General features: G+C 48.0%; 1 protein-coding gene across 1 annotated transcript in view; it reads right to left on the bottom strand.

Moving 5' to 3' along the window:
* Positions 10124-27494, bottom strand: part of HHLA1 (HERV-H LTR-associating 1) — a 46194-nt gene continuing 28823 nt past the window's right edge. Inside the window, exons 13-24 of the mRNA XM_021090616.1 lie at positions 26379-26435; positions 26186-26275; positions 23079-23333; positions 20001-20222; positions 18550-18688; positions 18239-18334; positions 17930-18073; positions 16728-16900; positions 16347-16418; positions 13977-14133; positions 13243-13325; positions 10124-10467 (exon numbers count right to left, since the gene is read on the bottom strand). Coding sequence (XP_020946275.1) covers positions 10424-10467; positions 13243-13325; positions 13977-14133; positions 16347-16418; positions 16728-16900; positions 17930-18073; positions 18239-18334; positions 18550-18688; positions 20001-20222; positions 23079-23333; positions 26186-26275; positions 26379-26435 — 1532 coding nt within the window. The 3' untranslated portion in view covers positions 10124-10423. The remainder of the gene's footprint in view (positions 10468-13242; positions 13326-13976; positions 14134-16346; positions 16419-16727; positions 16901-17929; positions 18074-18238; positions 18335-18549; positions 18689-20000; positions 20223-23078; positions 23334-26185; positions 26276-26378; positions 26436-27494) is intronic.

The following is a 27494-nucleotide window of genomic DNA, read 5'->3' as shown; positions in this document are numbered from 1 at the left end:
TATCATTTGTTTTATTCCAGGCTTCACTTTATACATGTCACCTTATGTAACCCTCTGCTCAGTGCTGGGAGGCACATGTTGTCATTACCACTTTATTTTCATTTATTTATTTTACAGCTGCACCTGCAGCATATCAGAAGTTCCCAGGTTAGGGGTCGAATCGGAGCTGCAGCTGCTGGCCTACACCACAGCCACAGCAACGCCAGATCCAAGCCATGGGTGTGACCTACACCACAGCTCATGGCAACACCGGATCTGAGCCACATCTGCGACCTACACTGCAGCTTGCAGCAACGCCAGATCCTTAACCCACCGAGGGAGGCCAGGGATCAAACCCACATCATGGGTACTCGTCAGGTTCTTAACCTGCTGAGCCCCAACGGGAACTCCCCACTACCATTTTATAGACAATGACACTGAGACTTGTACTGAAGCTCTTGACCGGGCATGGAGGCTTTCCGTGACCCGGCTTCTGCCTAGCTTTGCAGAAGCATCACCTGCCTGAGCGTCACACTCCCGCCAGGCTGAGAAGCTCACATTTTCTAGACACCAAACGACTTCTTTGCCATCGCTCATGCTGTGGCCTGGACCTGAGGTTTTTGTCTGCTCCCCTTTTTATTACTGACTCTCACCCACATGCTAGGGTTCCACTCCAAGCTCAAGAAGCCCAACCCAAGCCCATCCCGAGCTGGGTCAGGTTCCCCCGCTGTGCTCCCACAAAGCCGGGAGGTTCTTCCTCGTGGTGCTCAGACTGGCATGTTGCAATGATCTCTTTATGTGAATCACTGTTTCCCCTCTTAACCTAGGAACCCATTGAGGGTTAGCTCTGTAACAATTTGAGGCATGAATTCAATCAACACCTGATTCATGCATGCATGACTGAACTACATGCAATGGCTGAACCATGCCATCCCAGGGCCAGTTCATCAGCCAGTGAGCACTGGGCCCCTAGAATCACAGAATCCTAGTCTTATAAACTTCAAGCAAAATTAGGAGATGCCGGGTAGTGGAAGGATAAGGCCTGTTAGTGGTTACGAGTGGGGTTTCATAGCGTTAAGTATTCTACCCAGAAGATCCACCAGGAAAGCGTACAACCTGCCCTTTCCCAGCCCTCTTCCCAGGGCTTCTGGAAGGAGAGGAGAGGACAGTGAGACGTGGGAACTTGTACCGCCACGTGGGGGCAGTGCAGAGCTCCCTGGTGTAGGTCCAAGGACATCGCCGCCTTCTAACTCAGCTCTGACCATCATCCCGAGGGCTAAACTCCTGCCCTTTGAACTCATGAACCAGTGAAGAGAAGAGGGAAGGCAGGGTCTGCCTGGCTGTGTTGATCAGGAAAACACAGAGGCCCCTTTGGTCTTGCCAACAGGACGGAGGAACACTCCACGGAGGAGAGACCCTGCCAGGCCCAGGGACTCCTCTTCGCCAGCAGGTCCAAAGCGTGGCCTTGAAACAGGACTCAGACTGCTACTAGGAGCGGCCACGAGAGGGCGCTTTGCAGAGCTCCAACTCCAGCAAGTGCTGTGCTCTGAAGCCCAGGGCTGTGTTTGTGTAGAGGCCACATCCCTGCGTCCTTCCCCGCGGCTCCCAGACAACGACTCAGCTCCGGCAGGAAATCACGGGTGGGCTGGGTCCCTAGGGGATACAGGACTCTTCTAATGGGCTCCTCCCTGGGGGCCTTGCCAAATTCCCTCAACCCACCTGCGCTAAGATGTAGTCACCTCTCCCCGTCTCTCCTTCACCTGCACAGCCGTCTGACTGCCCCGGTCTTTCCTGGTTGACACTCCATTTTCTTCACACAGGTGTTTCCGCTAATGAAATATTGGCACACGTCATCCTGTCCTGGCATCAAAGAGGACCCCAGACTTTTTGGAAAGTAGGGTGCAGGTAGAGCCTTAAAATCAGACCTTTTCCCCTACAGTGTCTGGACCAAGAATTGGCGGATTGCAGAGATGGGCAGTCTCTGTGGATTGCAGGGGTGGTGGGTACACACTCACCCCTGTAAAACTGGGGCTGTAGGCGTGGCACATTTAAACCCATAGGTATATGTGTGTGTTTGCCCTTAAGCTTCAGCTTTTTTTTTTTTTCAGCTCTAGGCGTTTGCTTTTGAAAATCAAATCTCTCGGGATGAACATGCAAATGTTTGTGACAATTTATCATAACAGGAATAACAGGATGCCAGATCATTTTTAGTGTCACAACATAAAGAAAGGGGAACAGAGACAAAGTAAGAAGAACAGGGAGAAAAATGTTTAGGGGCCTCAGTTTTATAGAGGAATGAAGAAAATTTTAAGGCATGTAAATGCCGGTGGGATGATAGCAAAGGGGCATTTTTGATCAAAGGGAAGTGTATCGTTTTGGAAGAGGAAGAGGTTAGTTAGCGAAGAGAAGTTTAAAAAATTATAAAAATAGGTTTGGGTAAATGGAGATCTCATTGAAAAGGAAAAAAAGAGGGAAAAACTGAAAATCTGTAGAATCATTCCCAATGTTGTCCCCAAAAATGAGGTGGGTTATGACCATAGCGGGGACTTGTTGGGCACCCCTTGAGGGGCTGAAATGGCAGCCCCAGGGGCTCTAACATTGGGACCCCAGTCATGACCGAAAGGTTTTAATACAAAAAAATTCCTCTATGAAGGAAATAAATCATCAACAGAAGCCCAGCAACTTCCGAAAGTGGTTGACCCCACTCCTCCTGGAGGGAAGGTCTGGGTGGTGTTTGGAAGGATTCGGACTCGAAGGGAAGACTCAGAGTCTTCTGGAAGGGGGTTACACTGTAATTTCAACCTACAGGCTTCTGGGTGACTTGCAAACCTCTTGTATGATCCGCTACCTCAGGCCCTGGTCAAGATAAATTATCAATAATATTGTGGAGTCACTGTCCCTCGTCCTCACTATTGTATCTGGAAGGAAGCCGTAGACGGCGGGGCTCAGTGTATTGGTGTAGAGTCTACCTGAGTGTGAGAAAAGGAGGAGAAAATGCTGAGAAGAATCAGTGATCGTGATGACGATGGTGCCCAAGCAGGTGCAGGAACAAGTGAGTTGGGGTCTGAGAACTGCATAAATATGCAAATAAGAGGGAATGTAGGAAGAAGCCAGAAGTCTCGGCTTCACAGCCAAGACTCCAAGTGAACTTGAAACCATTATCCTCATTGCCAAGCAGCGTGCCTAGATGGCTTTAGGGTTGGGTGGCAGGGGACCCAACTTTAGGGCTAGAATCGTTCTCCGTTTACTATGGATATACCTCCAAAGGGGCAAGGGAGCGGCTGTGTGTCAGGAAGGCGGACCGCACACTCCAAGGGCATCAGCCCATCAAGGGACGGCGGCCGTGAGCAGCGGGGGAGGAGAGGACCTTGCTAGCTGGCCCCCCCTTGCCTTCTGTTTCCCCCTCGAACCCACCTCAACTCCCCTCCCACAGCCCACGTGCTATCCAGCGCGCCGAAAATATCAACTGGATTCACCCCGGAGCCCATCATGAATGCTTGATTTCCACCACGCATGAGGCAAGAGGATAAAAGCACTGAGAAGCAAATCAGATGGAATTTGACAAGACTCCCAGGGTTCATAGTAATTATATTCTAAGCCAGGAATACAGTAAAATACCGCAACTCACCGCCACGTGGGGCCATCAGCATTCCCAGCAGGAGAAGCACGATCATGGCAGCAGAGCAAACGGTGGGACCCTGACATCAACTGGAGCAGGCTCCTGGGAGAGAAGTCAGCAGAACACGACAATCTGCTTTCAGAAACCATGAAATATGACCCCATGGGGGCTGTTTGTCCCATAATACAGGAGGGTGAAAGGAGGAGGCCCCCAAAGGGTTTCTGTTCCAGCTTCACCTGCAGCTTTACTAGCAATAGGTCAGTAGGAAGATGGTGTTCCCTCTTTGAGACTCAGTTTATGCATCTGTAAAATGGACACCTTACTGCGTGCTCCTTGAGGTCATAGTTCTGATCTCATTTATTTGTTCACTAAGTCCATGGTCATGTTTTGTGTACCAGGCACAAGAAGTCAAGTGAGGTAAACACACCTGCCTGTGGGCAGTTCACAGGAATAGGGAAGGGCTGCAACTTAACAGGGGCTGTAGTCTGACTTTCAGAATTTGAGTTCTGAGCAAATCATAAGTTATAATCCACCAGCATTTCGAGCAGCATTGTTTTTTTTTAATTGAAGTATAGTTTATTTACAATGTTGTGTTAGTTTCGGGTGTACAGCAAAGTGAATCATATATATATATATATTCTTTTTCAGATTTTTTTCCATTATAGTTTATTAAAAGACACTGAATAGAGTTCCCTGGGCTGTACATTTGGTCCCAAACTCCTAATTTATCCCCCCTCCCCCCGTTATCCTCTTTGGTAATCACATGTTTTCCTGTGAATTTATTTCTGTTTTGTAAATAAGTGTATTTATATCATTGATGCCTCTGTTTTTTAGGGCCACACCCGTGGCATATGGAAATTCCCAGGCCAGGGGCTGAATTGGAATTGCAGCTGCCGGCCTACGCCACAGCCTCGGCAACACCAGATCTGAGCCACATCTGTAATCTATGCCACAGCTTGAGGCAACACTCTATCCTCAACCCACTGAATGAAGCCAGGGATCAAACCTGCATCCTCACGGATAGTAGTTTGGTTCTTAACGCACTGAGTCACAACAGGAACTCTTATATCATTTTTTTTTTGATTCCACATATAAATATTATCATATGATATTCTTTTTTTCTTTTCTTTTTTTCTTTTTTTGCTTTTTTTGGGGGCCGTACTTGCAGCATACGGAAGTTCCCAGGCTAGGGGTCCAATCGTGGCTACAGCTGCCGGCCTAGACCACAGCCACAGCAACTTGGGATCCAAGCCACGTCTGCGATCTATACCACAGCTCATGTCAATGCTGGATCCCCGGCCCACTGAGCAAGGCCAGGGATCAAATCCGCATCCTCATGGCTACTCGTCTAGATTTGTCTCCACTGCGCACGACAGGAACTCCTCATGGGATGTTCTCGAGCAGACTGGCTCTGAACCTTATTTTACCAACATCACGGAATGATATGGCCAAGGTGTGGTGGCACTGCCTGCTAGCAAACAATGCTTTTCCTGCAGCTGCTCCATCTTTCTTTCTTTCCTTGGATTTTGAGCAACTTAAATACTTTGTGACAGTCCTAGTGGTTCAAGAAATATGCCTCAGGGACAGCCTGGGGGGCGGAGCAAGATGGGCAGGTTCAGGAACCTGCCGCATTCAGCTGTAGCTGCCCTGTGATCTGAGCAGTAATATGGAAATTTGGTCACCACTTACTGCCTATTGAGTCAAGCAGGTCACCTGTGTGTTTTAAGGGAAGGAACAATTTGAAGACCAGAGGGATTTAGAATAGGTTTAGGTCCCCAGGAATCTCATTCCCAAAGGAGTGTGAGTTGGGTGGTTGATGTCTACATATTCTGCTTTAGAACATATTTTGAGAACCAAGTTAGAATAATAATACAGAGTGATCACCCTACCCCAGCCATTGGCACCAAGTACAAGGCTGCTAGATATGGTTGTACAGTTGCACCTGTTGTGCACTGAGCAAAGGTGTTGTGCTAATATGGGCAAGTAGGGGCTGAAATGCAACCAGGGCTCAACTCACAAGCTTGCCCTCTGTAGGGCAGTATCCATCTGGAGGAAAGGGGCACTTTCTGCATTTATTCTCCCAGCAGCGAAGGGTGCTCCATATCCTGGAGACCCAGCCCAGGTACCCAGGGCCATGGTGGGCAGCTCTACACATAGGCAGGGCTTAGTATGGGGAAGGTGTCCCAGGGGAGAAGACTTTGCAGACTGTAGAATAACTGCTCTGTGAACTTGCCCCAGGGCTCAGCAATTCAAATGTTCATTGAATGAATACAAAAGGAGAGGGTGCGAGTCGCATTCAACTTAAGCATTCTCTAATACTCTGCTTATTATCTGACAGACGTCATGCTCTGCTTACAACCTTTTCTGGCCACTTAAGTTCTTCTAGCAGGTTAACTCTCAAGGTTAGACAGGCTCTCTGGTGCCCAGGCTCTCCCTCTGGGGAATGGTATGCGCTGCCCTATTGAAGTCATACCCGCATGACTGAGGCCGATGGTACTACCTGGCTGTTTGTAGTATCGCCTTATTAAGACGGGTTTTTTTTTTTTCCCTCTCTTTTTTAAGGCCGCACCTCCTACCTACGGAAGTTCTCAGCTAGGGGTCAAATCAGAGCTGCAGTTGTGGCCTATACCACAGCCATGGCAATGCCAGATCCTTAATCCACTGAGCAAGGCCAGGGATCAAACCTGAATCCTCATGGATACTGTGTTGGGTTCTTAACCCCCTGAGCCACAACGGGAACTCCCAAAGTCAGATTTTTAATTGTTACCATCGCACAGCAACAGGGTGTCAAACGTCTGCTCTCTGAACAGGCCGTGGAAGCATCTAGCCCAAACTCTCTTTTTATAAGATGAGAGCATTGAGGCTCGAGGCAGGTGATTTATGGTAAAAACCACCTCCCAGACCCAGTGCTCCTTATATTAACAGTATAACTTCTGAGGAGTCCTGAGGACCGAATGAGTTAGTCCGTGCAGGGCATTTACAAGCGCCTGATGGAGAGAAATGGCGCAAAATCATCAGTAATTACGACAACAGCATCCAGCACGCAGTAAAGACTCAGGAAATAGTAGTGATTACAAAGAGGGCTCTAATCCCCAGTTTGGGTAGAAGCCCCTGTTGGGCGAAATGCAACAGGGGGTCAGTTTAGTCCCGTGGATGTTGTCCTCCTTCTCTTGTGACACTCATTTCACGGGCATTTTTTTCCTGAGTGGTCCTGATGCTCAGAGAGGACAAGCTGGGGGTGGGGGATGTTTATGGAACTGTAAATACATTTATTGGATTTTCAAGCATCTCTTTCATTAGAATGTAAATGAGCAGAAACGACCTTATTACTGACCCAAGTTTGACTCCGCTCAAATATTTTTTAAAAGTAGGTTACAGGGAGGGGGAGGTGGGGAGTTCGTGTTTCACGGGACAGAGGTTCCGTTGGGGCAGGGCTGGAGGAGATGGAGGTGAAGTTAATAGAACAATGGGAATGCACTTTTTTTTTTTTTTGCTTTTTAGGGCCATACCCACAGCAATATGGAGGTTCCCAGGCTAGGGGTCAAATTGGAGCTACAGCTGCCGGCCTACACCACAGCAACGCCAGGTCCGAGCCACATCTGTGACCTACACCACAGCTCCCAGCAATACCAGATCCTTAATCCACTGATTGAGGCCAGGGATCGAACCTGAGACCTCACAGTTCCTAGTCGGAGTCATTTCTACTGCGCCACGACGGGAACTCTGTAAGTGCACTTAATGCTATTGAACTGCACACGGAAAAATGGTTAAAATGCCAAGTTTTATGTTCTGCATACTTGACCACAATTCAATCTAAGTTCTATGCTCTGGGACTTTATTCCTCTAAGCACTACCTTTCGTTGACAGGGTCATTCTTTGTGCTGCTTCTTCACCAAGCATCTCCATGTCCTGGCTGGTAAAGACCCTCTAGGACTTTCTAGGTGGAGAACTGAGGCTTGGAGAGGTCCGGGAACTTGCCAAGGCTGCCTTAGCCAAGGGCCCCACTGCGTGGACCCCAGGGCGGCATCAGGCACAAGATTCAAACGGAGGTCAGCCAGTCCCACTTCAGTCTTTGCTCCGTGACCTGAAGCTGTGATGTTGAGCATTAAACCTCATATACGCAGCCTCGTACACTCACTGTACAACCGTGGAGATTTTAGGCGATAACTGCTTGCGGGGGACAGAGTGGTTAGCTCCTTGCCGGAGTGTGGTGTGACTGCCACGGATGATCCCCAACTGGGAGCCAAAAAAAGGGAACTCTCGGGCTGGCCAGAGGTGGCAGTGCTGAGGGAGACTTGGGGTGGGGGACGGGGGCAGGATTAGGATTCAGGGGTGGGACACTCAGGGCCACTGGCAAATCGGGCATCCTTCTGCTGGCTGAGTCGGGTGCCGTTGGGGGTGGGGCCATCCATCCTTTTCCTGATGTGCCCCAGGAAGCCTCTGGGGCCATCGGTGACCCTGGGCAGTGCTGTCTTGTAGGACGGAGGGTGCCCAGACCTTGGTCTGCATACCCTGGCAGCCTGGCTCCCCAAGCCATCTCCTGAGGATGATTCTACCCAGTCTAGGACGTGTCTAAGAGCAAGGCCAAGGACAGACCCGGGTGGGGCTCTGGGGCTCTGCCTTTCACTTGAGGAGTGCTCTGAGCCAGTCACTGAAGCTGCCCGGAACGCCTTTTCCTGGGCAGCAAGATGCCCGTTTCACCTCCCCAGGGCATCTTGGGGATTAAGTGGAATAATCCTTGTCAAGGTGGGGCGTGCCTGACCCCTGCTAGGTGCTCAGTGAGGCCGGCCCATCATTAATGATAATTCTAGTTCCACACCAGGTGCTCTGGGGAGAGGCACTGGCCCACACAGGTTGGCAGGTCCCGCACTGATGGGTTGTGGTGGTGGGTCCCCCCCCAACCGCCCCCAGGTAAATGCACCAGGTGTTGTCCGCTGACACTGCATCTCCTCAAACAAGGGCTCAGAGGGCCTTTGAGTTTCTAGCTGCATCTTGGAGTAGCATCCTGGTCACAGACACCTCTTGGGAGCATCTCCCCCATTCCTCCATCCTCCCCCCCTCCCTCCATTCTTTCATCCTTTCCTCTCTTTTTCTCCCTCCCTCCCTCCTTCCCTCCTCCCTCCCCTCCCCCCGTCTCCCTCCCCTCCCCTCCTCCCTCCATCTCCCCATCCTTTCCTCCCTATTTCTCTCCCTTTCTCCCTCCCTCTCTTAATCCATCCTTAACCCCCTCCCTCCAAACCTCCCTGCCTCCCTGTTTGGCTCCCCACTCCATCAGGAGAAGGGGGTGCCTACCGTGGAGGTTCCACTCGAAAGCCGTTGGAAGGATGCTTGGCTTTGAACGGGATGGGGACTGAGTCCTTTATACCCCAGGGAGAGACCCTTAGTCATGCGATCCAACCCCCTCCTCACATCAGGAAGACAGCCTTTGATGTCCTTTGCCAGGTGGGCTGCCTCTGTAGGGAGGGGACACCGTAATGCTTGGCTTGGAGCAGGTGGCGACTCCATATTAAAAGGCCCATCCTGAGCCCCGGAGGAGACCCAGGCTTTAATTAGAGAACAATGGCTCCCCTGTTCCACAGCCCATCTCCCCTCAAAGCCTTGGAGGCCCGGAGATTATGTCTCGGGGTCACTGGAGGAGCGCTGATGAAATTTACAAAGGCTCTCCCTCCAAGAAGAGGGCTGGCTTTGTCTGTTGTAGTTAATTCCCCAGCAAGAGGCTCTCTGGGGAAATTCTTTTTATATGTTCCTGGCCCCAGGCCTGGGAATTTGATGCCTCTCTCCTTGAGGGGTTTCCTGCACGAGCTGGGGGAGGGCGGGGTGGGGCTCTGTGAGCAGACAGCCCTGCCGACTCCTGAACAGAGGGTGGTAGAGCTGGTCTTGCCCAGCTGAGGCTCTGCATCCATGAAATGGGTCTAATCCCGCTAGGGCTGTGGGAATGACCTGCGCCAGGTGGGTGGATGGTAGCTGGCTACAGCTCCTCCTGAGGGACGGTTCTCATCACCTCCTATGAAGGGGCCTTGGGAGATTATCTGATCCCTAGTACAGCAAGTCTGATTCGTTGTAGTAACTAAGTTTGAGTAAAGGGTATCGAGAAATCGTATCTGAATCGCTCTAGAGGATGGGTTTGGTTTTCCTCATTTATCCCTGTGTTGTCTTCCCAAAGTCCCAAGTTTAAGTCACTTCAGGTACTGGGTCAGAGTCTCAAGGCCTGGGCTGGTTTGTTCATGCCAGCATCACGCCCCCACCCCACCCTGGTTCTTTGGTCTTGGGGTCATCATGGGAGTTTCTCTCTCTCTCTCTCTCTCTCTCTCTCTCTCTCTCTCTCCTTTTTTGGCTTTTTAGGGCTGCAGGTGGCATATGGAGGTTCCCAGGCTAGGGGTCGAATCAGAGCTGCAGCTGCCACCCTACGCCACAGCCACAGCCACGCCAGATCCAAGCCACATCTGCCACCTACACCACAGCTCACAGCAACACCGAATCCTTAACCCACTGAGCACAGCCACGGATCAAACCCGAATCCTTGTGGATACTCGTCAGGTTCGGTCATGCTAAGCCACGATGGGAACTCCATGACCTTGGAGCAGGCGGGGAGGTGGCCTTGCTGCATGGATTGTGACTGCTCAACACATGGCCTTCGACCTTCGATAATCACACAGATGTGCAGGAGCGAAAGAAATGTTACTTCCAGAAAGAACCATGTTCCATTAATTGACGCGCTGGCTGGAGCCTGGGTGAGTTCTGCAAAGGCTGCCAACTTGGACCGGGGGCTAGGGTGACAGAGACATTGCCCGACTCATCTTAGGTCCTGGTGCTTTTCCAAAGATCTCAGATAGACTTGCAAATATTCTCGAGGCATTTTTGTTTCAAGGCTGGAAACAAAAAGAGAGAGAGAACGCATGGTCCTGAGAAGGAAATGCGAGAGAGAGGCAAAGTCTGAAAGCACCAGTGATGGCTCTGGCTCTTCCCAGAGGGCAATGTGTGGCCGTGCCCCCGCAGGGGGTGACTCAGAGTGACATCAGAGAGTGAAGGGACTTGTGCGAGACCCCCTTGCTCATCAGCAGCAAAGTCGAGTTGGGAGCTGCCCTCGTTTCTCCAGTCTGGGCAGGTGCATTTCTAATGCCCAGCGGTACCAACCTCCTCTCCCCGGTTAGCGCACCACGGATCTACACTCATTATAATGCTGTTCAGTGAATTTAATATGATGTTGGTCTGGAGACTTTAATTGGCGAGGATAATACAAGCTGTTCAATAAGCAGCTTGCAATATCTCCTATTCCCTCTCCCCATACCTGGTAAAGAGATTTCTATTTTTGACCACTGAGCCCCTCCAACAGCCCTACTCCAAAGCCTTTTTTTTTTTTTAATTGAAGTAGGGTTGATTGACAAAGTTGTGCCAGTTTCAGGTAGAGAGCAAAGCGATTCAGTTAGATTCTTTTCCATTTTCGGTTACTACAAGGTATTGAATTCAGGTCCCTGTGCGAGGCAGTGGGTCCTCGTCATTTATCTACTTTATATATAGTGGTATATGTATCCGTTAATCCTAAATTGCCGATTTATCCCTCTGCCTTTCCTCTTTGATAACCATGCTTTTGTTTTCTATGCCTGTGAGTCTCTTTCTGTTTTGTAAATAAGTTCATTTGGATCATTTTTTAAGATTCCACACATAAGCCATATTCCGTATGTGTCTTTCTCTGACTTACGTAGTATGATAATCTCTAGGTCCATGACATTGCTGCAAATGGTATTATTTCGTTCTTTTTTATGACTGAGTAGTATTCCATCACATCTATATAATATCTACTATATATGTATAATATATATATATTCCACATCTTCTTCATCTATTCATCTGTTGGTGGACACTTAGGTTGCTTCCATGTCTTGGCTATTGTACCTAGAGCTGCTATGAATCCAATGCTTGGTTTTTATGATGCAGAATAAAGGTGATGATAGAAAGAAAAGATGAGGGAAGTGGAGGGGTGGGTTTGTACCAAAAATAAGGACGCTGTGTTTGAGAGAGACGAAAGTAAGTGGCAAAAGGAAAAGAAAATAATCAGAGAAGGCAGGTGAAAACAAAGAGCCAGCAGGATGATTTTCAGCGACATATCCCTAACTGAGGGATACGTTGGAAAATAAAACCTAGAGAGGGGTCTCGAGGTGGTGGGAAGTGGGAGATGCAGAGGCCAAAAAGAGGAGGAAGAGGAGTTCCCGATATGGCGCAGCAGGTTAATGATCCATTTTGTCTCTGTGGCAGCTCAGGTTTGACCCCCAGCCAGGTGCAGTGGGTTAAGGATCTGGTGTTGGCACAGCTGTGGACTTTGGTGGTAGCTGTGGCTCGGATTTGATCCCTGGCGCATATGACATGAGTGCAGCCCCCCAAAAAAAAACGAGTCGGAAGAGTTTCTAAGATGTGTTACCACGGATCCCACTGGATGCTCCTTAAGAGCCACAAGGAAGGCCTGGGAGGCCAAACTGTCTTTTTTTGTTTGTTTGATTGTTGTACTGTAAAGCAGTGCCACGTGAACACCCAGCTTATATTCGGGTTTTATTAAGGAGGGATTTTTATGGAGTTCCCACTCTGGTGGAATTGGCGGCATCTCTGGAGCACTGGGACACAGGATCAATCCTGCCCTGGCACAGTGGGTGAAGATCCAGCGTTGCTACAGTTGTGGCTGCAACATAGGTTGCAGCTGCGGCTCAGATGTGATCCCTGGCCCAGGAACTCCCTATGTCATGGGGCAGCCAAAAAAAGAAAAAAAAAAAAAAAGAAAAAAGGGATTTTTCAGAGTTCAGTCTAGTTCCATGATTTCTAGAAAGCCAGTCTCTTGACCAGACAGTGGCGAAGATGGTACAATAAGATGGCCAAAATATTGGTTTTGAGAACACACTGAGTCACTTTTGTCAGCAGGACTGGAAGATAAAATGAAGATGCCTGGCATCTCAGAGAATAAATGGGGCTCAGATGCCTGAGGACCCAGAGAGAGGTCACATACCCTACTTCTAGCACCTCGAGCTGTCTTTTCTTCTCGAATTATTTGTATACGTGTTGCTTTAGGCAGGAATTTGAGTCTTTATATGGCAACTATCTTCTGTTTCATTTGTCTCTGTCTTTTTAGTTTATATGAAGACTCAGAAAGGAGAAGCGGAGTTCTCATTGTGGTGCAGTGCAGTGGAAACGAATCTGACTAGTATCTACGAGGACATAGGTTCGATCCCTGACCTCACTCAGTGGGTTAAGGATCCGGCATTGCCGAGAGCTGCGGTGTAGGTCACAGATATGGCTCGGATCTCATGTTGCTGTGGCTGTGGTGCAGGCCGGCAGCTGCAGTTCCAGTTTGACCTCTAGCCCGGGAACTTCCATATGCTGCAGATGCAGCCCTAAGGAAAAAAAAGAAAGAAAAAGAAAAGGAAAGAAGAAGAAACGGGCCAAGAGCACACAGAAAGCATGCTTGATCTGGCTGACCCCTGCATTTTTTCCAAACTATTAGGTGAAGGGCAATCAGAAACCCCCTAGACCCTAGGATTCCTGACCCCTAGATGAGTTATACCTCCCTTCGAACCCCGTGCCAAGGCAGGAACACAGCTCCATGTTCTAGAATCTTTTCTGAGAAAACAATTTACGCCCTCGTCCAGCCATATACTTACTGTGTGAGTGGAACACCCGTCTCGCTCTCTGACAGATGTAGGTTGCATTCCTCAGAAACCAGGAATAATTGTCAAGACAATATCTAAAGATTTCAATCAGAATTGAGAGCAATTACTATCCTTTGTGGCCACGAGAAGATACCCATAATTTTAAAAAAATCGTAATGGCTAATTATTCATAGCAGGGAACGCCCTCTCCCTCTTTATAGGGTATGAGGGAGGGAGCATATGAGGCTAGTAAGAAAGAGCTTGATTTTAGGGTCAGAAAGACTTGTTTTTAGTCCTATCATGAATTCCTCATAGTCTTTCTTAATATAAAATGGGCCTGCCTTCTAATTTTCCTTTTAAACTCTCCTATTGGGTCAGCAAATGACTGCTAAGGATTTGTGAAAGAACTAGAATTTAGGTGAGCAAAACCTTTTTTTATTCTCTTCTAGCAAATCTTGCTGAAGGCCTTGGGGTTCAGGGCCCACTCAAAGTCTCAGCAGCTGTGACACAAGTCAGGTCAGCTTGATAACACTTGACCGCACTGTGTGGTGGCCTAGGGACCCAGAAATGACTGAGGTTCCATCCTAGGTCTCAAGGAGGTGACAGGGTAGGAGTGGGCTGGCTGGAGAGGGCATTCCTTGAGGTACCCCTGTCTCCTGTTTACTTAATGTCTGGCCTCTTAGTGGCCGGCCCAGAAGCCATGCAGAAAATACTGGATAGAAAAAGCAGGGAGTGGCCCCAGTTACCTCGCAGTTTCCATCCTGGGGTCTCTGCTCTGGCTCATGCAGAGGCATTGCTGGAAAAAGCGGCACAGCTCCATCAGGCAAGGGTTGAGCTTCCGGATGGCCAGTGGGAGAGGGGTAGCTGTGACGGTCCCCTCTCCGAGGAGCGGTGCAGGACACCCTAGGAGATGCAATCCCAGACAGTCACATCAACAAGAATTCCGTAAGCTTCTCCCCTTCCTTAGGAACCGTGTGAGAAGAATACCATCTTGCCCTGATCTCAGGTAGCTCTATGACAGGTAAACCTGCTTCACCATGGCCCCATAAAGCTGCTGTGAGAGTTTCCAGAAACAGGTGGAAGAAGATGTGGATCCAGATCCTGGAGGAAATCAGACATGGTCTCACTGAAATTTTATTAGAAATCTTATTTTATTAGAAATATATTAGAGGAGTCCCTGTCGTGGCACAGTGGAAACGAATCCGACTAGGAACCATGAGGTGGTGGGTTCGATCCCTGGCCTTGCTCAGTAGGTTAAGGATCCGGCGTTGCTGTGAGCTATGGTGTAGGTTGCAGACACAACTAGGATCCTGCATTGCTGTGGCTGTGGCATAGACCAGCAGCTGTAGCTCTGATTTGACCCCTAGCCTGGGAACCTCCATATGCCACAGGTACAGCCCTAAAAAGCAAAAAAAAAAAAAAAAAAAAAAAAAAGAAAAAAGAAAAGAAAAGAAAGAAATATATTACATTTCTAATAAAATTTCTATTATTAGAAACAAAATTTCTATTTTTATTAAAAATACAATTTTTTTAGAAATAAAATTTCCAGGAGTCCCTGTTGTGGCTCTGCAGGTTAAGAACCCAACTAGTATCCATGAGGATATGGGTTCGATCCCTGACCTCACTCAGTGGGTTGAGGATCCAGCGTTGCCACAAGCTCTGGTATAGGCTGAGGGTGCAGTTTAGATGTGGCCCTGTGTGGCTGTAGCTGTGGCTGGCAGCTGTAGCTCTGATTTGACCCCTAGCCCAGGAACTTCCATATGCTGTGGGTTCAGAACTAAAAAGACAGAAAGAAAGGGAGGGAGGGAGGAAGGGAGGAAGGAAGAGAAAGAAAGAAAAGAAAGAAAGAAAGAAAGAAAGAAAGAAAGAAAGAAAGAAAGAAAGAAAGAAAGAAAGAAAGAAAGAAAGAAAGAAAAGAAAGGAAAGGAAAGGAAAGGAAAAGAAAAGAAAAGAAAAGAAAGAAAGAAAGAAAGAAAGAAAAATTTTCCATCCATATCATTAGTTGGATGGATGGATGGCTGGACAGATAGATGGACAGAGCTCTATAGATATATAGGTATAGATACAGATAAAGATACAGTTATACATCCAGGTAGATATAGTCAACCTGTTTTCTAAACTCAGTCTAACGACTGTCCCCATCTGCGCCCCTGTGTGTTTCTTTAGAACTTGAAGGAAAAAGGGGGCGATCATTTCCTAGGGCAGCATAATCACAGCTTTGTGTCTGAAAGGCCCATTCACCGCTCACTGCAGGTTGAGAGAGGGGCTGAGGCAGATCTTCGGTGATAGGGAAAGGGAGGCAGCGCAGGCTCCAAGAATGTAATACTGCCCCGTTGACATATGACTGGACAGTCCGGCGCAGTGTGGAAAGGAGCACAGGAAGGCATCCAGGAGTGGGAGGGGCCTGAGCTCTCAACCGGCTTTGAAGGACTCACTTTGTGTCAGTTTCTTTCCTATGGGAACAGGCTCCTGGTTGGGGGGGCGGGGGGAATGGAGAGGGAGGGTCGTCTAACAGCTGAAAAAAGAAGCGTGAATCACAAAACCTGCAAGTCCTGGGTCTCTGCCAGGAGTCCTGAACATCCAGGTAGGCGCCCAGGAGGTGGTTTCCTCTAGAATCCCGCAGGAATTTAGGGTGCAGGGGCGGCCTTTCAAACAGAGCAGAGGTAAATGGCTCCCGGTGCGGGGGGTTGAATTTTGGCCTCATCCTCTACTCCTTCCCTCTCTTTCTGCTGACATCCTACTCATTGTCGGGACAGCTTCTGTTTGTAAATTGCACAGCGCATTCTCAATGGGCGTTCATTCAATAAAAGTTGATTGAATTAAGTTATATGGAGCCCCCTGGTTCCAAATCGCTTCCACACACATTATCTTACTTAATACAAAACCCTGCGGAGAAAAGCCATGTTAGTACCCGCAATAATGGTTATTATTCTCGCTTTACAGCCGAGGAAACTGAATTCTGGAATTCGAGGGCAGGAGGCCAGTAAATAACCGAGCCAGGATTTAATCTCAGCAGTCGGAATCTAAACTTATCAAACAAAGCTCTTTTTCTTCTACTACACAACCTCATCCAGAACAAACAAAAGCCATAGGAGCGACAGGGTGCTGGTACGTACTTGAAACTTGGTGGGATCCTGGGGCCAGGGCTGGGTCTTCTCCGGGGGTCAAGGGCCACTCCGCAGAGAGACCGCTGGCAAGGTCTTGCAGAGGTCAAAAAGAAATGGACACACAACCAGAGAATCATGACATCTTAAAGAAGAAGGGTTCTAGAAATCTGTCGGGAAATCTCGGTCAAGAAAGAGGACGTGATGGATGCAAGATTACAGGGCGATTTCACAGCTCAGCAAGACTTGGCTCTGCCTCTTTTCCTGCTAGAACCAGCAAAGTACAATAACAAGCTTCATCTGCCTACAGGCACCTCTGCCCCCACCACCCCCCTGCCCCTAAGGTTGCTGTCCCCCTGGGGTCTTGAGCTTCTCTTTCCAGAGCCAGATTCCTACCTGTCTGTGGGTATTTGGGAGCCGGCGCCTTGGTAGGACTCGGCGTCTGTGTGCTGGCGGTGGATGAGCCTGGGATGAGAAGAGAGAGGTAAGCTTGAGTTCCTTCCTTCTTTCCTTTCTTCCCTTCTTTCTTTTCTTTTCTTTTTTCTTTTTTTTTTTTGGCGGAACCCCTGACATAAGGCAGTTTCAAGCCACAGCTGTGATCTGTGCCACAGATGCTTAACCCACTGCACCACAGCAGGAACTCCTAATGTTTATTTTTGTGCTGAATATTTTATTTGTATACACTGTCATTATTGAATTTTTTTCTAAATTAGAGTCGATTTAAAAGTTTGTCCTGGAGTTCCCATCGTGGCTCAGTGGTTAACAAATCCAACTAGAAACCATGAGGTTGCAGGTTTGATCCCTGGTCTAGTTCAGTGGGTTAAGGATCTGATGTTGCTGCGAGCTGTGGTGTAAGTCACAGATGAGGCTCAGATCCTACATTGCTGTGGCTGTGGTGTAGGCCTGCGGCTACATCTCCGATTTGACCCCTAGCCTGGGAACCTCCATATGCCATGGGTGTGGCCCTAGAAAAGCCAAAAAGACAAAATAAAATAAAATAAAATAAAAAAATAAAAGGTTGTCCCAATTTCTGCTGTACAGCAAGGTGTTGAGCTTCTTTTCAGGGTGAGTGATCAGCAGGAGAGACCCGCTGCATCAGTCCTACTGGGCATCTACTGCTGCTTATCCAGCCAGGTACCTGGCTGGGTGCTGAGGATGCAGAAATGAGTAAGAAATAAGACTCCACCATGGAGGCTCTCCCAGTGTCAAGGAGGAAATGGGCGAGTCCCATCAGCCGTTATGGGACAGGGTGTTGGTGCTGCTGGAAACCAGCAAACACTGACATGAGATGGTGAGAGAGGAGATGCTGCCCGGGCTGGGTCCACGCCTGGTGCTCCTGGGCGAAGAGGACATGAGATGCTCTTCATTCGCCGAGACTGCTGTGTACCTTGCTCCATCCTCACCCCTAGCACCGCCCATCATCATCGTGATAGACCCTCAGCTCATCTCCATAATCTTTTTGATCCTGTTCATAAAATCCTGCTTTAAGAACCCCTTTGGGAAGTGATCTTGCCATCAAGATTCACGCCTCTGACAAAGCCCGCAAAGCAGCCTTCTTAGAAATAAGGGGAGGAAGATGAAACAGGCCATGTCACTCTTGGGTCAAGTGCAAGGAACGGGGTGAGGCTGGGAGCCGCATGATCCCAGGGGGTGGGGGCTGGAGCAGGGACCTCATCTCTGGGCCAGAAGCAGCACAGCAGGGGGCGAGGGGGTCGGGCCTTCCAGGCAGAGGGGCGAGCCTAAGAGGCAAAGCACACAGAGAAGTGAGTGGAAGGCAGTTTGCTATGGCTGGAGGATGACGTGGAGGTTGTGGCGAGGTCTTGGACCCTGTCCGGCTGGGATGCCGGGTTGGCAGTTGAATTAAACTGCCTCAGTCGCCGAGACGGGCACCGTGAGACACTTACAAACAGATGAGTGTGGACAGAAGGCCCAACTCCGGGGGCAACTCCGGGTCAGCATCCCCTTTGGATCTTCCTCCGGGCACTGACTGTGTCCAGCCCCTGAACGCAGAAGGCACAGCTTTGCTGCCCGGGTGTGTTTCGGTGGAGTTCTGGAAACTGAGCAGCCTTAACCCTAACCTAAAGTTGCCTTGTCTGGGGTTGCTATTTGCAGTTTAACTAAAGGACTACAGAACCGCAGAGGATTCGAGCTACAAGGGACCGAGGGCAAAAGCAGACATCTGCTCTCCTCTGGAGGACATCCAGTTTGTCACCACCCTTCCCAGTGTGTCTCCAGACGCTGGTGGTGATGCTCCCATTGCAGGGGCAGCAGGACGGGGTTGTAGGCATCGCCGTTGATGGAGCGGTTCCAAGGTGCTATGCTATGTGTTAAGCAGGACACCTCACCAATGTCACCTAATTGAATCACCACGGCCACTCTGAGAGGTAGGCGTCACCCTCCCCATTTCCAAGATGAGAAAACCAGACTCAGAAAATATCAGAAAAACTACCTACGGAGACAGCCATGGTCAACTCAGGATTTCAACCCTATTCTGCCTGAAATAAAGACTAGAGCCCAAAGCCTCAGAGCTACGCTGGTGGCTGTTGTCTGATTGGCCAAACCCAAGTATGGTAGCCTCAGTTCTTCCTATGCAATTATGTCAGCTGCTGCTCCAATGAAAGCTCTCAATCACATTCCCAGATCAGTTTGTGCAATTTAAGATTTTGAGCCTAAAGTCAAGACTTTACATGTGCACCCTCTAAAATTCATCTACTTCTTACCATGTAGCACGGGGAACTCTATCCAACCTCCTGGGATAGACCATGATGGAAAATAAGATGGCTAAATCCCATATTAAAACAGTATTCCTTTTCTCAAAATTAAAAATAAATAAATAAATAAAATACAGATTTTTTTTTGAATGCCTGCTGTGTTTTATGGGAACTGGAGATGAAAGACACAGGCTTCTTAAAACCATGGTCCTGTGGGGAGGACGGTCAAGGTCATGGGCCCTAACAGCACAGCAATGATAAGTACTATGATCCATTGAACACATAAGCAGAGAAGGGCCTCGGCTGCAGGGATCAGAGAAGTGCTTTTTAAAATACATAAACCATGGAGTTCCCGTCATGGCTCAGCGGTTAACAAACCCGACTAGCATCCATGAGGATGCAGGTTTGATCCCTGGCCTCACTCAGTGGGTTAAAGATCCCGTGTTGCCATGAGCTGTGGTGTAGGTCGAAGACGCGGCTTGGATCTGGCATTGCTGTGGCTGTGGTGTAAGCTGGCAGCTATAGCTCTGAATGGACCTCTAGCCTGGGAACCTTCTTATGCCGAGGGTGTGGCCCTAAAAAAGACCAAAAAGCAAAATAATAGTAATAATAAAATACATAAACCATTTTTGTCTGATTATAAGAGTAGAGGATATGGAAAATTCAAGACCCTGAAGTGAAGAAAAATAAAAATTCTATTTCCCAGCTACAGTCAAGGTTAACAAGTTATGGCTTTCTTTTCTTTTTTAACATTTTCTGTATATATTTATTACACACGCACACGCATGCACACATAAATACATATGTAAACACAGAACTGGAATCCCACTTGACAATCTTTCAAATGCCTTTCAGAGCTCAGGTCTCCATCGTATTACATGATGGCATTTTAAGGTGTTTGTCACTGTATTTGCATATGTGATTAATGGAGCTGGGGGTGAGCGTCCTTGCATACCTGAGGTCAGGCCGGTCTGGGCTGGGCTGCTGGGAGAGGTCACTGTCCCAGCAGGAAGCCGGGAGAGGCTCCTTGTGTTCACCGCCTCCTCGGCCTCTGCAGGAGACGTCGGCGGGAAGGAAGGCGTTTCCCAGGGAGGCCCCCCAGGAATTCTCTCCTGGGTGGAAGCCCATGACGGCCTGTGGGCTGTCGCCCATGTAGTTCCGGCCACCATCCTGGTAGCTGCACAAGCGACAGTAACAGGGACTTAGATGCTTGACCGCTTTGATTCCGAGGTAAAAGTGACGAGACACTGAAATATATCAAAAGGGACATGCAGTGCACATGCAAAATATACATAATCCAGGGACCCAAAACTCTACCCTGAACTGGAATACGTGGACCACACTAAACTTGGTTTTCCTAGTGATCAAGGAAAAAAAATTCTCCAAATTCCTAGGATGCTGAACAATCAGCTAGACTGTGTGCTTAGGGGACCGAGGACTCTGTCAAACTGAAGACATACGTTTGCAGTCACGTGTCCTAGGGGAAAGGTTAGGAGGTCACGTGGAGGTGCAAATTCTTCCTCCACCTCCTCTGTGCTGGGAACCTGAGGGCAAGTTCCTGCCCTCTTTTTAGCTTTATCGTTAGAATGGAGGTGATGATGACAATGAGACCTGCCCTCCAATGTCGCTGGGTGGTTATGAAGACAAGTCTTCCCTCACTGGTCTTAAACAACTGCTAGATATTTTCATCTGTTCATCATCCTTTTTATTGGCCACGCCCATGGCAGGCATAAGTCCCCGGGGCCAGGGATTGCACTCACGGCACAGCAATGACCTGAGTCACAGTAGTGACAATGCTGGATCCTTACCCACTTGGCCACCAGGGAACTCCATCTTGGTCATTACCCTTGGTAGGAATTAAGATAATTCTTTTTAAGTCTTACAAAACTTATCCCTTGGGAGGATTTTAAAGCTGTAAGTTAAGTTGGGAGCAGTTGCCATCTTTAAAATATTCAGCCTCCTCATCCAGAACATGGTACATCACTTTATTTTTTAAAATATGCTTTTATCATTCTCATCAAAGTTTTGTGCTTTTTCTCATAAAAAATTAGCACTTTCCCTGTTAAGGCTATAGCAAGGTATTTTGTGATTGTTCTTGCCACTAGCAATCATATTTTTTTTTCATATTTTTTCATTTATTTCTCAGATTTTATTACTATTATTTTCTTATTAGGACCTCGGCTGTGGCCTATGGAAGTTCCAGGGCTAATAGGAGCTACAGGTGCCGGCCTACACCACAGCCACAGCAGTGCAGGATCCGAGCCACATCTACGACCTGCGCCAGAGCTTGTGGCAACCCTGGATCCTTAACCCACTGAGCGAAGCCAGGGATTGAATCCACATTCTCACGGATGCTAGTCAGATCTTTAACCCACTGAGCCACAATGGGAACTCCTCATCTGTTTCATAGATTTAAAAAACATTTTATGGAGTTCCCGTCATGGCTCAGTGGTTAACGAATCTGACTAGGAACCACGAGGTTGCGGGTTCGGTCCCTGCCCTTGCTCAGTGGGTTAATGATCCAGCGTTGCCGTGAGCTGTGGTGTAGGTTGCAGACGCGGCTCGGATCCCGAGTTGCTGTGGCTCTGGCGTAGGCCAGTGGCTACAGCTCCGATTCAACCCCTAGCCTGGGAACCTCCATATGCCACAGGGGCAGCCCAAGAAATAGCAAAAAAAAAGACAAAAAACAAAAAACAAAAAAACAAAAAAACGTTTTATTAAAGTATAGTTGATTTTAAATGTTGTGTCAATTTCGGCTGTACAGCAAATTGACCCAGTCACACACACACACACACACACACACACACACATACATATGTATACACGCACACACATTCTTTTTCTCATATCATCTCCCATCACGTTCTATCCCAAGACACTGGACACAGTTCCCTGTGCTGTATCCAGTAGGACCTCATGCTAAATGCAATAGTTTCATCTACTAACGACAAGTTCCCAGTCCATCCCTCTTTTTTTCGTATTTACCAGAGGGCTTTCTAAGTCTGTGTAATTGTCGTGATGCCAGATATACTACTAAACCCTTTTCTAGTTAGTGAAACTGATACTTTTTCCTCATTCTTGTTTCCCTGCCAGTCTGACTTTTATCCGTTCTTAACCTCCCTGGGGTAGCTCCAGCTCTGGGCTCTCCAGGACAACAGCTCTTTGTTGGCTGGATCACAACTATCAGTTTACTTGTCTATGTCGCTGTCCCAGATTTATGGGCTCAGGAAGGAAAGGGAACATTGATAGAGCTTTTTTTTTTTTTTTTAACAGCTCGACCAGGGGCTGGTATTAAACACATGTCTTGTTGAGTGAATGAGTGAATACATGAATACATTTCGATGACTCTGGGCCACTGGAACTCACGGAGACGTAATTGTCTTTTGATGAAAGAGTTATCTCAGTTGTATCTTATTTCCAAACAGGATAAGCATGCCTTGTACATCGTCCGTGATAACACCAGGGATCATGTCCACAAAAATGATGGGAAAAAGAGGAAACTCACAGCATGTCCTTGGCGGTAGCTTTTTACGCTGGCACCAAGTCATGACCATGTTCGTGGCATCATTATCCAGCCAGTTACAAATTAACCTAACCCTGCCATAAGATGTGGACGGCGTTTCACCATTTTGTGTGAATTTCAGCAGAGACATTGCTCACTGTTGTGCTGAAATAAAAATACCTAATGTTACAATACACGACAACTATGTAAGTTATTACTCCTAGAGGATGCTGGCTGAAGGGTACCAGGGAACTTCTGTACTATTTTTTGCAGCTTCCAGGGAGCCTTACGTTATTTCAAAATAAAAAATTATAAACATTATAATTAGAACGATATTATGCGGATAACATTAGCTGCCTTTGCTTATATGTATAGAACCCATACTGGCTCCCATTGATCTCTTATTTGAGGGATGCTGAGAAGAAGGGGTGGGTGGCGAAGGGATAAAGGAAGGATTTCACTTTTTTATCTGAGCCTAGAGGGCACCCAAGGGAGATACAGGACCAGAGAGGAAAGGGTGAGAAATCTTACCTGATGCTGGGAGGGGGGGAGAGGCGCTGTCCAGACTGGTGGCGGCTCTGACCGTGGCTCTGGTGTCAAGCTCAGGAAGTGGGTTTGTGTTCACAGTCTGCTCTCTCTCTGAAGACAGAGTGGCTTCTGTCCCAGGAGAGGTTCTGAGAGCAGACACTCCAGTGCTCTGGGCTCCTCTAGGGGGGCTTGTCCATGGCAGTGTCTGCTGGCTTGTGGGTGTGAGCTGTGAGGTCAGGGCCATCCCCCCGGTAGCTGTGCATTCAAGGAGATAGTTAGTGGCAGCTTTACTATGCTTGGCACTTTGGACGCAAACTGTCGAGCCATGGAGAGGTCCTCAGATAACAAATATACAGAATGCAGCCACTCAAACCTTACTCAGAAGGTACCTTCCTTCACCAAGAGGAGTGTTTCTCCTTCAGTGACAAATTCAGGTAAGATATCAAGCTCTGAAAACGCCGTGTGAAAGAGCACCATGCACAGAATGCAAAGCTATTAGACTGAAAAGCATCAGATGCTCAACACGCTTCCTGAACAGAACTTGAATTCCGTCAGAGTCCTTGCCCCCACTGCAGCCCCTGCATGGACCTGGCCCTGGTCCCTGGAAGATAGATTAGACTTGCTCATGTGCCCTGGAGGCACAGCGAAGGACCAGAGGCGAAATTTGGAGGAATGAGAGAATACCAGGAAGAAACACGTGAAAGGCGGTCCCCCTAAAGACAGCAGGAATGATGAATTCATCGACCCAGTGACCTTGGATGTTCTTTGAAGAAAAGAAGGAAGAGGTTCATTAAGCCTACTTTGGGAAACCTTAAGAGATGGAGGCTGCATGTTAGGATAAGAGAGGCTCCCACTAGCCCATAACATCCCATTCTCTGGACGGACAAAGACAGGTGGGGTGTTGGCCCCCACGTGCCCTTTTGGCAGGTAACCATGTGTCAGGCACAACCAATGCAATTGCAGAAGGTGGCCTCCTAGGCTTGTTTCTACTCTCCTTACTTCCAGACTCATTATCATGCCACATGTACCAGAAGCCTGGTCCTGTTTCCAAATTAATGGACATGGGCTGAGTGCCTCCCAATCAAACTACCTTCAGCCAGGTGACTGGCTATCAAGCACGTCAACCTTAGTGTCAACTCGTCCATATGTTCTCTCTTCCCAAGCAGTTGTTGCTTGAAAATTTTACAAAAATCTACAGAAAACAGGGAGACCTAATTGAGACGGGGGGTGTGAAGGTCACGGAAGGTCCCTCTGAAGAAGTGAGATGGACTCAACCCTCAGATCAGTCCTCAGAGGTGGGTCAGTGAAAGGAACCTTCCAAACGCCCATTTCATCACCTCATCAAACAGCCTCGTTCCATTCAGACTGAACTCCCTTCTCGGCATAACTAGGAGATGCTGTACAATAAATACACATCAAAGCAGCTCTCTGGAGTGGAGCTGGAGGGTTATCATAAACTTCATTTCACTCCAAGAAATACTGATGAAGAATCTGCTGTCGCAAAGCCTCCCTGCCTGCCTGCTCACATCCCTCACAAGTGTCCTATCTTAATAAATCTATTTCTTGCCTATCCAAAAAAAAAAAAAAAAGAACCTGCCCTGTGCAAAGTATTGTGCAAGGCACCGAGGGGGGAGGTAGAAGGTGGAGCTGAAGGTGACTTGGTCTCTGCCTTGAAGCATCATTCAGTGAGAAAACACAGTTGTCTGGAGTAACAGAGAGTCCAAATGACATACAAATGCATTTTGTAAGCTCCTAAAAGGCAGGAGACTAATTGTGAGCAGCGATTTTTTTTGGAAAGAGGAGGTAGCAACTGAACTGGCCATTGACAGATAAATTGGATTCTGAAATATGGAAAAGTAGGGAAGTTCCAGACAGGGATAATAGCATGAGCAAAGTTGCAGGGACATGGAGCTATGTGCCAATCTGCAAGAAGAGACAAGGATTTCAAAAGTGTTTTATCAGAAGATTTATGTAAAAAAGAGTAGATGGGAGTTCCCGCTATGGCTCAGCAGGTTAAGAAACCCAACAGAATCCATAAGGATGCAGGTTCGATCCCTGGCCTTGCTTAGGGGGTGAAGGATCTGGCATTGCCAAAAACTGTGGCATAGGTCGCAGAGGCAGCTTGGGTCTGATGTTGCTAAGGCTGTGGCTAGACCAGCAGCTGCAGCTCCAATTCAGCCCCTAGCCTGGGAACGTCCATGTGCCACAGGTGCGGCCCCAAGAAAAGAAAGAGTAGATGAAGGTGGTCTTGATGAGACAGAGAAACGTCTATTCCAGGTGAAGGACTTCAGACCCTCTGCTGCTGACGTCGGAGTTCTGAGCAGTAAAGAGACATAACCCAATCCTAACCCTCATTCCTATGGCAAAGGGTGGATATTTCAAAGAAATAGGAGACTGGGTCACAGGAGACTGGTTCAGAGGCTGTGAGAGTTCAAAGGGAGATGACAAGGACTTGAACTAAGACAATCACAGCAGCAGCAGATGCTCTAGGAGGACCAGCCAGACTTCAGAAACTCTGTTCAGCCAGAAATAACAGTTAATTGTAAGGGAGAAAGAGGGCTTAAAGGTGACTCCAAAAATGCCACCTGATACCAGAGAAAAGGCAGGAAGATGGCTCTGTGTGTGTGTATGTGTGTGTGTGTGTGTGTGTGTGTTTGTGTGTAGGGGCAGAGGATGGTTGGGTAGCGTCTAGGTGTTATGAAGTGGCCATGTCTACAACAGGGCCACAGAAATTCTAACACCTACAAAAGCCAGGTAATTAATATGAAGAAAAAAAATGCAAGACATTAGGGAAGAGTGAGGACTATGGAAAAATAGGGAAAAGTGTCTCTCGTAATGGAGAGAATGAGCATAGCAGCTACTCAACTCCAGTTTTTTGTTGTCATGGGTGAGACAGGGAACCAGGGCTGCCAGAACTTTTGCAAAAAAAACAAAAAAACAAAAAAAACAAAAAAAAACTAGAAATTCAAAAAAAATTTTAAATGATGAGATCCTCAGATTTTAACACAGTGGAGCTAAATAAAATACCTGAGGGTGACATTCAGTCTTCAGTCTGCTAGCTGGGACCCTGGTCTGGAGACTCTAGAGTAGGAGTTTGGGAGGGTTATACTCACCCAGAACACCAGACATGCTGCTGGTATATGTGTAATTGATAACAGGAGATTTTTCCGCCATCTCCCAGAGGTCAGAAAGATTCCTTCCTGTAAAAAGCAGGCCAAAGCGTCAAATCTTGGACTTACCTGCTGGAGAGTTGTGTTTAATTCTCAGCTCCGTGAGCTTGTCAAAGAATGGCTGGTGGCTCACCTGACTTTCCTGTCATCACACAGATGAAGATGCAGTCAGATGCATTTGTTTGACTCACTGCAAGACAGAGCAGTACATAACAGAACTTAGCAGTGGGTGGGAAGCTGTTAAGTCTTTGATCAAAACGAAGATTAAGCTGGGAATCTAGCTCTGAATGCCACAGGCAAATAAGGCTAACTTTGTATTTAGGAGCCCTGATTTTCAGGCAGTCCCGATTTTCTGGTTTTAATTTTTTGATGACGGGAAGATGCAGTATAGTGTAATGGTTAAGGGAGAGTGTCGGGGGTAGGGGGACAGCCCCCAGGATTACATTAGTTCTGCCCCCTCCTAGTTAAGCGAACGTAAATGGAACTGCTTGACCTCTTCAGGACTCAGTTTACCCATCTGCAAAATGGTGAAAATTCAAATCCCACGGTCCCTTATTTGCACTTTCCAAATTCCCAAATCTCCATAAGATAGAAGGTTTGGTGTGAGTTTGGTACCAACCCATTGGGTGACAAAATCTGAACTGACAGCTGTGAGGCTATTCTGTAGCATGGTCTCGGGCAAGTTACTTAACCCCTCAGTGCCAGTGTCCTCACCCGTGCAGCGAGGATAAATAAAGCACCTGCCCCACTTGGTTGGGGTGGGATCCATTGAGAACACATGGAAGTCCTTAGGAGGGTCTGGGGCCCCTGAAGACCTGTTAGTTCTCTTTCTTCCTCCCCCACAGCTTCTAAAACAGTAGTTGCTCCTTAGTATAACATTCCATCTTTCAGTTGAGACCCAAGGTTGGGCGACTGACTTGGAGCTGTTCTTTTAAAGTAGGTCCCCAGGAGAATGTGATCTGCCTAGGGGTTATCTGAAGCCACATAAATGAGGCGTATCTTTCTCAATTGTATGCCAGACACAAGTTTAGGCTCCACAGAGATCTAAATGTGAATTCCGAGCCAACCTTGAAGAAATGCTCAAGCTCTCTGTACTTCAGTTTTCTCATCTGTTTTTTCTTTTTTTTTTCTTTCTCTCAACTGTGCCCATGGCATGCAGAAGTTCCTGGGCCAGGGATCAAATCCACCCCACAGCAGTGACAAGGCCAAATACTTAACCCACTAGGCCACCAGGGAACTCCCTTATCTT

Source organism: Sus scrofa, chromosome 4, assembly GCF_000003025.6.
Source record: "Sus scrofa isolate TJ Tabasco breed Duroc chromosome 4, Sscrofa11.1, whole genome shotgun sequence".
Taxonomy (NCBI): Eukaryota; Metazoa; Chordata; class Mammalia; order Artiodactyla; family Suidae; genus Sus; species Sus scrofa.
The sequence above is the reverse complement of the archived record's forward strand: the minus strand, read 5'-3'. Positions and strand labels throughout refer to the sequence as shown.